The following is a 17,595-nucleotide window of genomic DNA, read 5'->3' on the forward strand; positions in this document are numbered from 1 at the left end:
CAGTTATGAAACCATCATCAGTCAAATAGCATACGGAGAACCAGCACTCTTGTGGACTGTAAACAAAGTATTTATTGAATAGATCAGTCAACGTTTCGGTCCCATAATTGAACCTTCCTCAAAGACATCTTGCTTGCTATACATCTGCTCCTCCCAGCCTTAGGCCGAGTCCATAGAAGGACAGGCCGCGCTGAGCCGTGCGGACGCTCAGCGCTGAGCCCCTGCATCCTCAATGAGGATGCCTTGAGAGGGGGCTCACGCGAGCGTCCGCAGGCGTGCTGAGGCTTTGGAATTTTCAGCCGACAGCCAAGCTTTTTTTCAGCGCGCTGTCGGCTGAAAACATCCAATCAGCGCGGAGCTGCGTCAATGTCACGGCGCCGTGACGTCGACGTCGGTGCGTCGCGGGCGATTGGCCCAGCGACGTCACTGCCCCGCCTCCCTCAGTCTCCGCCCGCCTCCGATCGCGCCCGCTGGCTCGCCTGCATGGGCATGAAATCGTGCAGATTTCAACAGGCGAGCCTCAGCGTCAGCGCAGCTCGGAACTCCTCACCCCTCTATGGCCCCAGCCTTATAAGCACTGTGACAGTTTCATCAAGACTTGTATGCGTACTCCTTCCCTGCTCTGCCACCATGAAACAAATAGATAAACACAAGTAGCGGATAGGCTTGAGTTTATGGATATCGGTGAAAAAGGGAAGCATATTCTCAAAGCAAAATTGTTACTTTAAGGGCGATCGAATCTTTTTAAGCAAGCTAATTGCCCTGATAAGCTGTTCCCTTATTTTTTTTAATACTGTACCTGTTTTGTGGGACTATCCTTTAAGTACAACCTCTTCCAAAATAATTTTTTTAAAGGATACGGTAATATAAAATATTGTATATTAAGGATGGGCACTTTGCGTATTTAACGCAGTTAAAGTTTATGAAGTTTATGTTGCACTTTGGAATCAATTTTCCAGTCAATTGTTTTTGATTAAAACCACACAGCTCTACCTACACTTGTGGTTTGGTGAACCGTGATGCAAAAGCGATATTAAAGCTAATAGCTACCGTTAGTGCGAATGTGCAAACAACAAATACCTAAAACAAAGAGTGAAATCTGTCGCTATATGGGATATGGCAGCCTAGAGTGCTTTGAGACCCCCCCCCCAAAAAAAAATGTAATCCCATCTTTGGACTTTTGTGCTGTGGTTTAAATTTTTGGGTTGATTTGCTTAATTTTTTTGTGTGTGTTGCTTCTTTTGCAAAATGGTTGAACTTTTAGAAAAACACACACATTTTGGACAAAAATGTGCGGTACCGAAAAATCCAAAAGCAACTGAGTTTTGCCAAACTCACAGACCAAAAAATGTTTAGAACCAAAACACCAGTGAAAGTGCCCATCCTTATTGTATGTATATACTGTATTCTAAAACATGTAAACTATCCTATTTTTATTTGTTAACATTTCTGCTTGCGATTCACAATGACTGAATGAAACCCATCATTACCTATTGGGGAAATGGCAGCAACTTTGTTCTTTTAGTTCTGTTCTCTAAAATACAGTCACTATTGTCCATAGCTTTTGTGAAACATTATATTATTAATGTGTGGAGTTATGGTCTTAAAGTCTCCTGCCTACAAAACGACGGCAAGTATTGTGCATCAGCTTTACCAAAGAATACCCCCCATTCAAGGCAGTTAAGGCGGCTGCATAACTGTTGCAGGAATACTATTTTTGTAGGAAAAATACCATTGATTTACAGTAATTGGGGTTACAATTACCTAGTAGATGAGGTTGAAAAAAGACATACGTCCATCAAGTTCAACCTATGCTAAATTTAGACGACAGATACTTTATTCTATATCCGTACTTACAGAAAAGTTCCTTTTCTTTTATCAGTACGGCACTGTTCTTTGCACTGGCCGTGCCCCAGTTTTGTGGCTAAGGAGCCCTTTCGTTTGGTACATTTTATTCATCCCAGTTATGCAGTTGGGAGACTAATTAAATCACCCCCTACATGTTTTTGGAAAATATTGGAGATTGCACCATTTAAGGTGAAATGTTTTTTTTTTATGCAGTATATACTTATGTCCTTGATTGCAGGGTACCTAATGGAGAAGGAGGGTCACTAGCCAGAATGAAGTACAATTTTCAGGGAGCGCTGGCAAACGTAAGCTCTGTGTTGCCATGTTGCTCAGTGGGGAGTTCTAAGCTTTCCTGGGTTACTGGTAAGAGCAAATCTTCCTTAATGAAGTACACATGTCAAAGACTGTATACTAGTAGAAATATAATGATCTATTGATTGATGATCTTATCTTCCAGTCTCTCACCATGACACAGAGCTTCCCTTCAATCACAGTTTCATTGAGTCACCTTCCACTGGCTGGTTGTCTGAGAACTCCTTTTCCTCATTTGATTCAGATGAAGGTGACCCAGTCTACTGTGTTCCTCCCATGGAAGGTAAGAACAGGGGCTTTATTCTACAGTTGTTATTTAACACATGGAAATGTGTAGTTATGAGTTACCTAACCTAGAGGCAGTGGCGGATTTTCCATTAGGTCCGGGCCTAGGGGCGACAACATTTGGGGGCGGAAATACAGAGGCCGTGCTCTCGGGTCTTATGGGAAGTTCCTTAACTGCTGCCACCTCCCTGAGGCCTCCGCCTTCTTTCTGCAGCGGCAAATGATGCTGCAACATCACACGGTGAAATGACGTCGCATTGGTGACATCCGTATCGTCATTTGACGCTGCGATTTCAAAAGAAGACAGAGGGCGGCAGCTCGGAGGAGGCTGCACCAAGTAAGTGCCTAGGGACGAAGGATCTGGAAATTTGCAGCTGCCTACAGGTATAACCATTCCACATGTGCTTTACTATTGAATGCGACATTATTTCGCAGGCCGAACCATCATCAAATGGCGATTACATTTTTGTATATGTAACCCTTATTCCCCCTTGGGAATCTAGTGCTCAGGCTACGTGTCTTAGTGTGGTGCATACCTGCTGGTAACAGGGGGCCCTGAGACTCCCGTGATGACATGGGGGATGACAGGACAGGCTTCTGGGGTTGTGCCTCCGTCTCACTTACTGGTGCAGCGCCTCCATCTCCTGCAGCCCCCAGCTGTATGGGGTGAAGTATCTACAAGAGAATATTCCTTCCCCTCCTCCCTATACACTTCACTGTCAGGCAGGAGTATAAGTAAAAGTGCAGTCTCTTTATTGGTCTCTTCAATTCAGCAGCCAGATTACACAGCACACTGTCTCCCCCCAGGATGTCCCTGACCTCACTCCCGGCCGAGGGCACCAAGAGTGGGTCTTGCTCTTCCCCTATCCTCTATGCAGGATAGGAGGTATGGGGTGCACCCTCTCACTCCCCGTAGGGAGGACTCAAGCCTGCCAGTCCTGGCAGCTTGGTCTGGGTACCCTTGTCCCTCTCACTCTGGGGACAGACTCACTAAATAATAGGAAGTGACAGTACACTAAGTAGCTCCAGCAGGCACCGCCCCTGTGTCTTCTGATTGGACACAGAGCCTGATGACCTGCCTTCACTGACTCACTGCACTGCCTGATGTGGGGAAAACCCATGATTGCTCCTGGAAAACCTGCCCTTACGCAGGGATTCCTGCCAGGAGGAGGGCAGACCTATAGCCCAAACCACAAAGGGCTACATATAAAAAAAATTATGCTTATGAATTTCACATAGCTCTGTGCCGGCTTTAATGGCAGTGCCGTCGGTGCCTGTGCACCAACATCCAAGTGTAAAAGCATCTTCTTGACATGTAACCACACAGTGTTACGGGAGTTTGACATTTTAATTAATATTGTACATTTCTGTTGTATTTCAGGTATGTCTGTAGCTGATATGGATGGATTTCAGGAGATCAGTTCGAAATGCAATGTATTCCAAGAGGCATTGACATTCAACTCAGAAGACGTCTGCCAACCCTTTTCCATCCCCAGGACGTCTAGCATTGCCAAAGCCAAGAGACCATCCGTATCATTTGCTGAAGGGACCAAATTTGAAACTAGAAGACTCTCTACCACTGAAACACCCAATCTTGCGCGAAAACCTAAAATTGCTTTGAGTCTTCCAAAACTGCCGTCTTTACAGTCGCAGCCCATAGCGGGAGAAGCGTTACAAGGGTGTGAGCAAACCAATGAGTTCTATGAAACAGTAAGTCCCACTCAGGAGCCTGAAGAGCACCCTAAACTCCAAAGGACTACACCTGGTGGGCGTAGAAGAACTATGTCTAATGCTCAGAAGATTGCATTAAAAGCGGATATGTTGGAAGTTGGACTAAGAGAAAACATTTATGAAGTTAAAAGGAAGAACCACAACATCTCAACTGTTTATGTGAGCATTGGACCCCCTAGGAAGCCTTACAAACCTCGTATAAAGTCAGAAGGGAATGTAGATGGAGCGGTCCAGGCAGTGTTGAAGCGTTTGGGCAGCTTTCAGAGAGGAAAACAAGACAACAAGCATGAGTCAAACCCAAGGAACAATGGGGAAGGCATTCCAAAGCCAGCTAGGAAAAGTTTGCTTCAGCTTCCTACCTCCAAAACCTCCCAATCAAAGATATCTCACGAGGAAGGTTTAAAAATTACAAGCAAACACCCTGAGTCCTTGGTTGTCTCTTCCAATGCTACATTTGAGGACAACCCAGCAAAGAAACCACTTATCCCAACATCTTCCATCCTTAAGAAAATAGTATCTAAGGCAGAGGAAGGGACAGAGTGGTTGGGAAGCTGTGATAAGTTGGAGAACACATATTCCAACTTACCTGGACCAGGAAAGTTGTGGGAACAAACAAACAATGCAGAACATATCTACCCGAGCGCAGAGTGCAGAGAAGACTCAGAACCAAAGTATGAAAATGTATCCATCACAAACTGCTTTGTGAATGAGTTGGACGCATCTTGTATGTATGAAGATGCACAAATGAATGGGGACTGTTCTGATACTTAAATGTTTGCTTGTGGTTCACAAGGAGAAATTATATTTTAGAGCTGAGACCTTAACTAATTCGGGCAAATGTTTTATTTCAATATGATGAATTCAGAGCCGTCAGTTTGACAGATGCTGTACATAGGTTGTTTTTTTTGTATAGAAAAAATGATTAAAATTGTGTTGACATAATTGATTTAGTCATGATGGGACATATTTGTACAATATGAATTATTGGAAGCATGTTATGGACATAGCAGGAGGTACATGTAATGCTGTCAGAAACAAGAAACACTGGACTGGGCAGTCAGAGGGGCGTACATACAGTAATGCAGCCATTATTGCAACAGTGCCACCTACAGCATGAAGATGAATGTAGTAAAGCTGATTAGAAGGCACCATAGAATGATGTCCTCACTGTACAATTGTTGTCCCTCAGTACTTACCCTAACCTAACCAGTAAAGTTGTTTTTTTTAATCTAGAAGAGTGTGGTATCCGGCTATTAATGATAGCTTAGGCAGTTATCAAAACAATTAGGAGTGGGACTCTTGCTAGGGGAGAGTCATATAGGGAGTTACTTACTCAAATACCCCTGCCAAATCAGTAAAAAAATCAGTACCATATTAATAAAGAAAATAAATTCCAAATGCACCTACCAACATCCCCACCCCCCACAAATACACTTACCACCACCCCCAATAATACACTTACCACCCCCCGCCACCCCTCACAAATACACTTACCATACCCTCCCCCACAAATACACTTTCCACCCCCTACCACCACAAATACACTTACCACCCCCTCCCACCACAAATACACTTACCACCCCCTCCACAAAGACACTTTCCACCGCCTACAAATACACTTACCACTCACCTCCACCCCCCCAAATACACTTACCACTCCATCAACCCCCCACTAATACACTTATCACCCCCCACAAATATACTTACCACCCCCCCAAATACCATTACCACCCCCAAAATACACTTACTGCCCACCCCAAATACACTTACTACCCCCCCACACAGACTTACCACCACCCCCTCATAATTACACTTACCACTTAACTCTTGTTACCGTTGCCAGACCCCGGCTCTCCTCAGCTGCTGCTGCTGCTTCGTCCCATGCCTGTCCTCTGTCTCTCACCAACTGGTGAGCACCGGAAGCTGATCCTGACTTCCGGGTGCACCCAGGTTGGAGAGAGGCCCGGCATGGGAAAATGAGGCAGAAGCTGAGAAGAGCCGGGACCCGACAGCAGCAAGGGGCCCAGGCTGTGGTTGCTGCATGGGGCCCCAGCTCCCGGCTTTCCTCAGCTGCTGCCTCGTCCCACACCAGGCCTCTCTCCCTCTCCAGAAGCTGGGTGCACCCGGAAGTCAGGCTCAACTTCCAGCACCAATTGAAGAGAGAGAGAGGCCCGAAGCAGGACGAGGCAGCAGCTGAGGAGATACGAGGGCTGGGGTCCGGCAGAAGCAACCAGAGGCCCGGCCGCTGGACACAGAGGCTGGGCCCAACTTCCAGTGTGGGCCGGCCAGGCTCCCCGCAGCCACCGTTGCCCCAACTCTCCCCCCCTGTCTGCGGCCCTACATACAATTATGCTTGGTGCATTTGTTTTTCCATGTATAATAAGGTCTACTGGGAGTTTTATGAAATCCGATTGCAAAAGTGCTCTTCTTTTGTTTTTCTACCCGTGTTTTGCAACAAATACATGCAATTTTACAGGTCATGCAATAATGTCCCATCCGTTTTGTTACTTAAAACACCAGGTACATCAGTTAATGTGCACTTTTACAAGGGGGTCAGTAATAAGTAAGTCAAGCTGTACTAGTTCATTTGTTGATTTTACCAGGAAATTAGTTTCAGGAGACACAGCCCAACTCTATAGAGTTACCACCAGGCCTTTATTTCAAAGAACGGCTCTTTGTTTTCGGTAAACGCCCCTTTCCCATTGAGAGCTCCTGTAACAAAGTACCAGGTGTCTTTTCTCCCTGCTCCACCTGAATGTAGTGATGGGCTGTCTGCTGCTGAGATTTTAACCCTTCGGTACAAAAGAGAAGCAAAAAGATTAACATGAAGAGCAGCAGATTTAGCAGCTGTTTTTCTAGGGAATGGGTGGACAACTCCAGTCCCCAAGGGCCACCAACGGGTCAGATTTTAAGGATAGCCCTGCTTCAGCACAGGTGGCTCAATTAGTGGCTCAGTCAGAATGGCTGCCTCCACCTGTGCTGAAGCAGGGATATCCTTAAAACCTGACCTGTTGGTGGCCCCTTGAGGACTGGAGTTGGCCACCGCTGCTCTCAGGTCAGGCTGACTTGTTTCCCACAGCTGAATAATGCAGGAAGGCTTTGCCACATGTTGATACTCTACCAGTGTCCTCTATTCAGGCTTCCAATGGTCGGCAGGTGAAAGCCGATCTGTCTTTTCCCACTGGAAGTGCCACTGACATGGAGAAGGACATTGTGTGGTCTTTCATCTGAGGAAAGTAACAGCTGCAGTGCAGGTCATTCTCAGATACCAAAGGCTAATTACAAAAGGGCGGCATGGAGAAACGTTAATTATGGCGTTTTTTTTCTTTTTACTGACAAACCGGCATTTCCACTTCTAGACAATGAACTTATTTTAGAAAGTCCCCCTGCCATTGTATTCTTATAGATCACATATACCAGCGGTTCCCAATCTGTGTGCCGTGGCGCCCTGATGCACCGTGACTAGCCTAGAGGGGCGTCGTGATTATCTCTCCCCACAATGCAGCGCGTGCTCCGCGGGAAACCAAAATGGCGAAGGGCTGCAATTGTACCGAGCCGTTTGCGCGTTCCATGTAAGGTTTTGGAGCCACCTCTCGCCCTCTCACCGGCTGCGGGCAGCGACAGCAAGAGGAGTTCCCGGCGCTGTCTCCTGGGGGGCGGTTCATTTGTTTTATGAGGCGCTCCGCACCACTGCAGTGACCGAATGAGGTGAGCGCGGTGCTGCCGGTGCCAAGCCACCAACTTCGCACTGCAACTGTTAGGTATGTATATACAACTTTGTTTTCACTTTGGGCGCTGTGGAAAAATCCTGATCGCCTTTGGGAGCTTTGAACCGAAAAAGTTTGGGAACCACTGACATATACCATAAACATTGACGCTCAAACACATTTACCCCACTTGCTTAACTTATTTGGTGCCAGGGTTGCCTGCAATTTGTGTCAATTTAGCCTTGATACATTTCCCTTTTTTTCTACCCCGCTTTCAAAGCAAAACAACACATATAATTGACTTGTCCCCAAAGTAATGGGATGTGACTTAACTTTTGGGTCATACGGGGGCGGAATAAATTCTCTCACATTTACACTTGTTTCTGTTCTGTTTTGCTCGATTTCCTCCTTCCACATCCTGACTCTGCTCTGCTGCCAAAATGTACATATTTGCTCAAATAAGAAAGATGCTCCCAGAGAAAAAACAGGACAAAGTGTTGTTAAGAAAAAACAAAAAAAAAAGATATAAGCAGAACAGTAAATGAGCTACATGGTTTTTTACCTCACTCTGTGGGGCCTAATTACAATGTGGTGATAAGTGGTTTAATGGACGATAAATTCCCTTATAGCGTGATACTGCCTGCTCTGCTATTCACAAATCAGTGATAACAGTGCAGTATCGCGCTATAATGGCTTTTTTAACGCCCATTAACAGCCAGAGGCAAAAAGATGTCAGATAGGCCAAAAACAGGCAACATCTGGGGTTTTTTTTGCCAGTAATTATTTATTTATAAAATATTTTACCAGGAAGTAATACAGTGAGAGTTACCTCTCGTTTTCAGGTATGTCCTGGGCACAGAGTTAAGACAAATAATACATGTTTACACATACAGTTACATAAATGAACAGGGTATACATTATATACAAGACATTGCGCGCACAGTTAAAGAAAATATATATTATGAGCGTATGAAACAGTTACAGACCAGGTTAAAATGTGTGACAGCCTTAGATTTGAAAGAACTTAAACTGGTGGTGGATGTGAGAGTCTCTGGTAGGTTGTTCCAGTTTTGGGGTGCACAGTAGGAGAAGGAGGAACGTCCTGATACTTTGTTGAGCCTTGGGACCATGAATAGTCTTTTGGAGTCTGATCTCAGGTGATAGGTGCTGCATGTGGTAGGGGTGAGGAGCTTGTTCAGGTAGCTGGGTAGCTTGCCGAAGAATTTAAAGGCAAGACAGGAAAGGTGAACTTTGCGCCTAGACTCTAGTGTTGACCAATCTAGTTCTTTGAGCATTTTGCAGTGATGTGTGTTGTAGTTGCATTTGAGAACAAAACGACAAATTGAATTGTAGAGGGTGTCAAGTTTGCTAAGGTGGGTTTGAGGTGCCGAGCCATATACTATGTCTCCATAGTAAATAATTGGCATTAGCATCTGCTGTGCGATACGCTTTCTGACCAGGAGACTTAGGGAGGATTTGTTCCTGTAAAGTACCCCTAGTTTGGCATAGGTCTTGGTTGTCAGGGTATCAATGTGCATCCCGAATGTTAAGTGGGAGTCAAACCATAAGCCCAGGTATTTTAAACTAGTGACAGGTGTTAGGGTGGTGTTAGCGTTGGTTCTAATCAGGAGCTCAGTCACTGGAAGCTTTACAAATTTAGTCTTGGTCCCAAATTGCTATTCACAAAGCTGTTGTAGCCAGGTCACCCCCTCTGCCCTGCGACCCCCGTTACCTCCGTGGCCGGGATCGATGGTGGGGGCTGCCGGAGCCAAGCAGCAGACCCGCCGGCCATTCTGGAGGGTGGGGGCCGAGCAGGGAGCACTCCGGTGCTCCGGAGGTCCTCGGCGGCTCCCGAGCAGGGCGCCGCTATCTTGCGCGAGTTCGCCCATGCGCAGTACCCACAGAGATGCGGCGACCAGCAAGAGACATTGCGCATGCGCAGTGATAGCACGCGAACCCTAGACTACCAGGGAAGGCTCTTGGAAAGGACTACAAGTCCCATGAGCCTCAGGAGCACCCCACGTGACGCCAGGGAGCCAATAGGGCTGGAGGATTGCCCTGCAGAGAGAATGGATACATTTCACGGGGTTTTGCAGACAGGCAATCAGGACCATTAAGAGTTAGGGATTGGAGGTGCGTGCAGGGGTCTGTGACCCACTGCATTAGGCTAGCAGCCCCCTAGGCCCCAGATAGGTCCTGAGCCACCTGATAGCTTGTGGTGCTGTAGGGACAGGCCCTAAGTTAGGGACCCTGCCCAATTAGCTGTTTGCTAGTTAGGGACACAGCGGACGCTGCGCTTCCCCCAAGAGGCTTGGGCTCAAGCCTACATCAGTAAGAGAGCTGGATTATCTTCAGGGTGGGATCGCCCCTGACGGATCACCACGCGGGTGGATCCTGGATGTCGTGCAGGAAATCGCCGGATCCTTTGTGAAGATCCTTTAAAGCCAGGTGCCGCCGCACCGGGCAGGTATCGTTATAAAGTGCACCACAGAGTACTCGCACATAGTGGCAGCGCTGACCACGGGACAAGGGTTATACTGTGAACACGGTGTGGGGGTACACGGTGGTGGGCACTGGGTACACACTCCTAAGTGGCAGTGAATGACATTTGGTACAGAGTGGTACAGTTATTGATATTGAGGTTATATGGTTAATGCACGTGTATTGTGTTATGTTGATGCTGCATATAGTAAATGGTTATACTTATACCCCAGTGTATGTGATTACTATATGCGGGTCCTGTGTGAGGATCATTCTACATTCCTAGAACCCTACATAGGTGGAGGCGCTGTATGGAAATCGTTACAGAGAAGCACCCCAGGTTCCCATTAGCGGAGGCTCAGGCCTCCTGTGAACCTGCAGGTATACACACCACACCTGGTAACAATAGGTCCCCCCCTCACTTACACTCTATATGCGATTGGGTGGGGGAATACCCGTTACACTGTGATAAGTTTATCGGCCTATAAAATCTCTCAAAATTTTTGCACCACCTAAAGGTTGGTGCTAAAAAGATTGAGAGATACATTAAAGCATTTTTTTTATGCACAGGATTGATACTGGAGGCGGTTTCCGGGAGTTCCCCGCGGGTGTCAGGGGGGCCTCCGGGTGGTCCCCATGGGTGTCCGGGGCCTCCGAGTGGTCCCCTTGGGTGTCCGGGGCCTCCGGGTGATCCCCTCGGGTGTCTGGGGCCTCTGGGTGGTCCCCACGGGTGTCCAGGGGCCCATGAGTGTCTGGGGGTTCTCGGGTGGTCCCCATGGTTGTCCGGGGGCCAAGCGTATGTCTGTGGGCCTCTGGGTGGTCCCCGCGGGTGTCCAGGGGCACCACAGGTGTCTGGGGGTCCTCGGGTGGTGTCCGGGGGTGTCCAGGGGCCTCCAGGTGGTCCCTGCAGGTGTCCGTGGGCCTCGTGAGTGGTCCCCGTGGGTGTACGGAGGTATCAGGGGGCCTGCGGTATCAATCATGTGCAGAAATTTTTTTTTGCAGGACATGCAAATAAATACACCCCCAACCCCAATACATACTGTAATGGGCAAAATTAATATTATCCAGATATGGATAATAGTGCATTAGCCCATTAAAAATAAAACTAGAATAAAGTAAATAAAATTGGCACTTACCCCTGCCAGGGTGAATGCCGTCCTCATCCTCATCACTGTCCTTGTCCTCCGTTTGAAGCAACAACACAAGCAAAAATACAATATAATGGCCCCTAACCCCTTAATCACCTTGGCGGTTAGTAACCGCTATAGTAATTAAGGGGTAAACCCACCCTCCCCTGCTACCCAAATGGGGAAACTACCCCACCTCCGCTACCCATTGATTGGCACAGGATTAAAGCATGCCCATATATTATGGGCATGCTTTGCCACTATAGCAATAAATGGGGAAGCAAAAAAAAACAGGCCAAAAATAAAACACATTTCATAGAAAATAAATTGTGTGTGCCGAACACGCGCATTTTAAGTGAAACTCCTTTGTCTTTTATCACTGTTTTGTCACAGAAATTGTATTTGTGTTGGTGAAGATTTTACAAAAATATCAAAACACAATTTCATTGACAAAACGCATAGAAATTTGACTTAGAACGTCCGTATTAGCTATTTGCACTAACTGTGGATTACTTGTGTGTTTGTGTGTGTGTGAGACACTGTGTGTGTATGTCTGTGTGACAGTGTCTGTGTGACAGTGTCTGTGCGACTGTGTTTGTGTGTGTGTGTGTCTATCTATCTGTGTGTGTGTGTGTGTGTGTGTGTGTGTGTGTGTGTGTGTGTGTGTGTGTGTGTGTGTGTGTGTGTGTGACACAGTGTGTGTGTGTGTGACTGTGTAAGTGACACAATGTGTGTGACAGGGTGTATGTGTGTGTGTCAGGGTGTCTGTGTGTGTGTGACTGTGTGTGTGCATGTGTGACACAGTGTGTGTGTGTGACTGTGTGTGTGGTCTAATCTCAGTGTCCTCTACTCTCTGGTGCTGCTGCCCAAGCGTGACGCGCTACCAAGCTGCAGAGGCATAGCGCATACACGTCGGAGACCGTACGGAGTATTCTTGTGCGCATGCGGAAAGGCCCGAGGACCCTGCTGAGCGATGGATCACGGCGAAGGGCACATCTGCGCATGTGCAAGCAGACAATGTCTGCGCATGCGCAATGGCCCGAGGACCCTTCTGTGCTGTGCGCATGTGCTTGATCGCAGCTATGGCCGCGTCTGCGCATGTGCGAGCCAACAATGTTGTGAGGACAGCTTCTGCGTATGTGCGGCCCGACGGCCTCATCTGCCAGCAGTGACCACTTCCATAACCCACTTCCGTCTCCAGAAAAAGACATTTGAACCCAGCAAAGAAGTTTCACTTCAAAAACACATTACAAATGCCAAGAAAACCATTGATTGGCACTGTGGTACATTATGCCCATATAATATGGGCATGATTTACCACTATGACAGTCAATGATCAACCTGAAAAATAAACAACCACCAAAAATATCAAATTCAATCAAAACAATCACTAAATAAACACACCAAAAATAAACAAGAATTAAAAAGCAAACACCATAAATAAACAATAATAAAAAAGCAAACCCCCAAAAAAATAGAAATTAAAAATAGAAAACACAAAAAAAATCCCATAATTAAAAATCAAAACACAAAAGAACAACCATAAATAAATAAAAGCAAAACAACAAAAACACATTTAAAAGAAATAAAATAAAGCATTAGCCAAAAAATGCATCACTGTATGTATCTATAGCCATAAAGGGGCATAGATAAATACATTGGCAATCAATGGGCAATGAAAAAAATCAATATTAACCCCCCCCCCTTTATTTTAATTGTATACCATTTGTGTTCAGTCTCCCTCCCTTTCCAAAAATGTAAAAGAAATGTATGTAAAATTGTTTTCAAAACTGTCAATAAAATACAAGTTAAAAAAAAAAAAATACAATGAAAAAACCTGCAAAATTAAAATAACATACATTTGATGGTTTTTGAATCTCAATCATGGGTACTGAATGCAATCACGTGGGATTCTGGGTGAGGATCAGCTATGAACCCTCCGATGGGGCTGGTCCAACTATGCCTCGGGGCTGCACCTTGTAGAGTCCAACCTGTGCACAGGCTGCCTCTCTGTGAACTTTTAGAGTGGGAACGCTAACTAAACAGGACACTGTCCCAAACTGGAAAACAATAAAAGGGAATCCTTACCCTATCATAGACATTTCGGCAGTATAAACTTATATGCACTCTTCAACTCCACCTGGCACCTGACCTTCTAGAACCCTCTCCCGCCTATATACAGCATATCCTACAAAGACGTCACTATGACTGGGCAGAAGAGGGCAGGCTATAATTTTGCCTACTCACCCATCAACATCTGATGGCAAAGGGGCGTTACTCTGTATGGGCCCACACAGTTAACCCCTTAATGGTAATAGTAATCTCAAAGGGGGGGTTACACTTACATAACTCAAAACCATTAAGTAATGAAGTTAACCTCCAGGAACTTAAATTACCATCAAAATCAAACCAACAAGGTAATAATTCCTGAGACAATGCTCAGAAATAACCCATTGTCAAGCCAACCTTAATTGGGCTTGGCCCTTCCAACAAAAATAATGCTCTTCCTAACCCTTCATGAATCCCTACACTAAAATGCCTAAACCAATATCTCATCAATGTACAACATCTTCCTCTACAGGTCTTCACCAACACCTTCTAGCTCAAAATGTCTCACCACCATACCCCCAATAGATGTAAGAAACCCCGCCACTGCTTTGTTCAGTGTCCTACTGCAACGCTCTAAAGGCTTTAACTTTTCTGAACCAACCAAACTAACCATGGCACCACTTCTGACCACACTAAAATTGCCTTAGGGAATGCAACTGCAACTTGTGATAAACTCCTTTCCATTGTGTAACCCCTTTTGAGATTACTGTAGCCTTAAGGGGTTAACTGTGTAGGCCCTTACCCATCACATGGTGTTGGGGTTACTCAGCAGAACTTAGGCCCTGCCCCTATTGCCTGGAGATGGTGACATCAGGCTGGGGTATAAATAGGAAAGAGGATGTTTCTGGAACTTAGATCCCTAGAGGAGACATAGGGGAGAGATCACAGTGTATATATTGTAGTAAGTAAGTGTTTATGTAATATATAGGATAGGATCCTGTTTGATAGATAGGGAAAGTGTCCCATTTAGATAGTGGCCTTAAGAATGGTTGATTGCTACTCTCTTTGTTCATATAGTCGTAGCCTATGCCCTGAAGGGGCTCTACAGTGCACAGCCCCAGGGGATAGTTGGACAAGCCCTACAGATAGCTACGAGGTGGCATGCAGTGCCCGTGAGAGGGACACTGATCACTGACAGAGAGAGAGCAACACAAGGCCTGACAGGGGCCCTAAAGAGATAAATACTTAGCCAGGCCGCCCAGAATATGGCTACATTAGGTAACATAGGGAATCAAGCTTAAGCACCTCCCTAGCGGGCCAAGATAGGGGCATCTAGGTGTAACATAGCCTCCCGGCAGTTACTTCTTTTTCTGGGCTTTTCTTCTGTCAGTCCTGTTAGAACAGGCAGTGGAAAGGTTAATTCCTTCAAGAGGCCTGTATGTGTATTTCAGCCTTGAATGTGTAGCAATATTCAAGGACGGGCCTTGCAACTCTGAGGTTGTCAATCAAAGGGGTGGATATTGGTTGGAACGCCCCCTGCTTGTGGGCCAATCTGTATCCGGCTTTGGCTTGTAATGAGTCAAAGTCCGAGACACTCCCCTGAGATGTTCAAATTGGGACATACCACCTAAATTAAGTAGTCAGTTATTCAGTTAGTTGGTGAGATTAGAGAGTGAGCTGAGATAGAGGAGACAACACAAGAAGAAAGCTGTCTCTTCCCTTCCCCCCATGCTGAGGGGGTGGGGGGAGATGATCATGCTACTAGTCAGGGATCTGAATTAGGTAGACAAAGGACTGATCATGCAAAACTGCTGTGACATGCTGTATCTGTATCTGCAATAAAGCTGCCAAGAAAAGACATTGCTGTGTGGCTTTCTGGTCTCTGCATGAGGAGTGTCAGGGAGGGTCTATCCCCTGAAGACCCCAGAGGATCCTCACTGGCTGGAGGCACTGCACCACCTGAAGGAACAAAGTAATCTGTCCCTGTCCTGGCTCTCCCCACACCACCGCGGTGCCCTCAGCCCTCCTGTTACCAGCAGGTTGCAGCACCATTACACCTGAGTAACCAGAGAAGGAGAGTACCCCCCCGCCCCCCCCATCTCACTTAGGGGGGATGGGATAAAAGGGTTACATAGGGAATACAATGTTGATACAGCAGTGGGAATAATGCAGTTGTGTCCATACCAAGAGCCATGTGTATGTTGATGTGACAATAAAGCTGCTGTTGAATGAATAAAGTTCCTGGCACACATCATTGCCAACGTATCGCCCAGCCACTGGACTCCAGCACCCTGACAAGGTAATACCCTCTGAGTAAGCCAATATAAGAGACCTTCCATGTACCTCCACCTCCGGGCATGGAGGGTTACAATGATATGATTTAATTACAGAGCTTGTACATTACCAATGTCGCTATGATATGAATTAATTCCTAATTTACACATTGCCAATGTAGTTACGCCCAGCATGAATACCCATCACATCTGGCAATCCAAACGCATTCTTATTCAGCACAACCGTGGCAAAATATCCAAATCCCCTTCCACACACCCGAAAAACATAACTGTTAATTATTCCAGCACCAAATGAGGTCTTACTGTATATACCAACTGCACCCCGACTCCTAGCGCCCAATTCTTTTAGTGATAGCATTATTTAAACCCAGGTATGCGGCTTCTGTTGCTTCTCCTATGCAAAATGGATGTGAACAAAAGTCATTATTAAAAATAACCAAAACTTTCAAACAAGACTTGAAAACGTAAATGAATTGAACTTGGTTAGCACTGACTTCTCTTCGTGAACAAATAGCATTCCTTGAACCTCAGGTCTGCGCCTTAAAAATGATTTCATATTACAGTATATATTGGACAAAACAGACTTCCAGGCAAACTACCCAGATGCAAACCCGCCCCTCTCCCGACATCCATTTTCATCTTATAATAACATACGCTAACTCAGCTGTTACCTCCACATCAGCAATAAAAAACCCGCAGGGGGATTCTACTCGCTGAAGTTAGCTCAGTGATCCTTTAAGGCTGCAAAGCATGCCAATGAAAAACTGCTTTAATTAAGCTAGATTCAAATGTTAAAACACAAACACTATGCAGCTTTTCCAAAACGTTACCGGACGTATTTTGTTACCCATTGTTCTACCTGTTGCATAACCTTTTAAAAGCTGCTTAATCAAAAAAGAATTATGTTCAATCCTTTTGCACCGCCAAATTTAAGGAAGAAAGCAACCCCCGCTAATTTGTTAGACTGCTAGCCCTACTTGTACCACATTTAATATGAAAGTGTTCTCTCCCAGCCTCACTGTGGCTTAATAAGTTGAGACATGCAGTTAACTCAATTCCTACTTCTATTCAAAATGGAGTCTTCTTGAATTTCTGAACTATTTATCAGAACCCAAAACAGAAATAAAAGGGGGAAAACATTCTGGGAATGCATAGAAATAAGGAATAGGTAAGAAACAAAGCTCTCTCCCAGGAAGAGCAGTGGGGAGAAGCTATGCAGAGGGCAGCAAGCTCTGAAACGCAGGAACTAAACAGTCCCAGAGGGAAACAGCTTGGACTGCACCAAGTGACAGGGAGAAAGGAACGTGCCAAGGCCCCAGGGGTGGGGAAATGGAGGTTTCTATTCAACAGACAGAAACCGGAAACCGGAAGAAATTGAACTGGAGACAGAACAGGAAGCATTCCCTTGGAAAGCTAGTAACGCTTTCTAGAAACTGTATTTTAAACAGCTGTTCCACGCATTTGCATATGCCGACCAAGATGCCTGTTATAAAGATTGTCTTATTAAATGACCTATTGCAGTAAGACGAAATCCCACAGGAAAAGGGGGACATCTGCAACCCTCCCTGTCTGCCTGCTGAGATACTTACCAGTATGCTTCCTACTGAAAATTAGATAATGTATCTGTTACTAGGTTAGAAACACCTGAAATATGCTCAGCTCTGTACCACATATTCAGGTCCAGGTGGTGGGGCCATCGGTGCGACTGCACCTGTCCCCGTGCTTGCAGAGACCCGCACTCATCCCCCGCACAACTTCCGT

General features: G+C 45.9%; 1 protein-coding gene across 2 annotated transcripts in view; it reads left to right on the forward strand.

Moving 5' to 3' along the window:
* The window catches only part of SCARF1 (scavenger receptor class F member 1), a 74,031-nt gene extending 68,913 nt beyond the window's left edge, over positions 1-5,118 (forward strand). For both annotated transcript variants that reach the window (XM_075589321.1, XM_075589322.1), the window contains 3 exons: positions 2,087-2,211; positions 2,306-2,443; positions 3,827-5,118. In XM_075589321.1, the coding sequence (XP_075445436.1) occupies positions 2,087-2,211; positions 2,306-2,443; positions 3,827-4,947 (1,384 nt within the window). In that variant the 3' untranslated portion in view covers positions 4,948-5,118. The remainder of the gene's footprint in view (positions 1-2,086; positions 2,212-2,305; positions 2,444-3,826) is intronic.
* Positions 5,119-17,595: the final 12,477 nt, after the last annotated feature.

This window comes from Ascaphus truei, chromosome 3, assembly GCF_040206685.1.
Source record: "Ascaphus truei isolate aAscTru1 chromosome 3, aAscTru1.hap1, whole genome shotgun sequence".
In the NCBI taxonomy this organism is placed as follows: domain Eukaryota; kingdom Metazoa; phylum Chordata; class Amphibia; order Anura; family Ascaphidae; genus Ascaphus; species Ascaphus truei.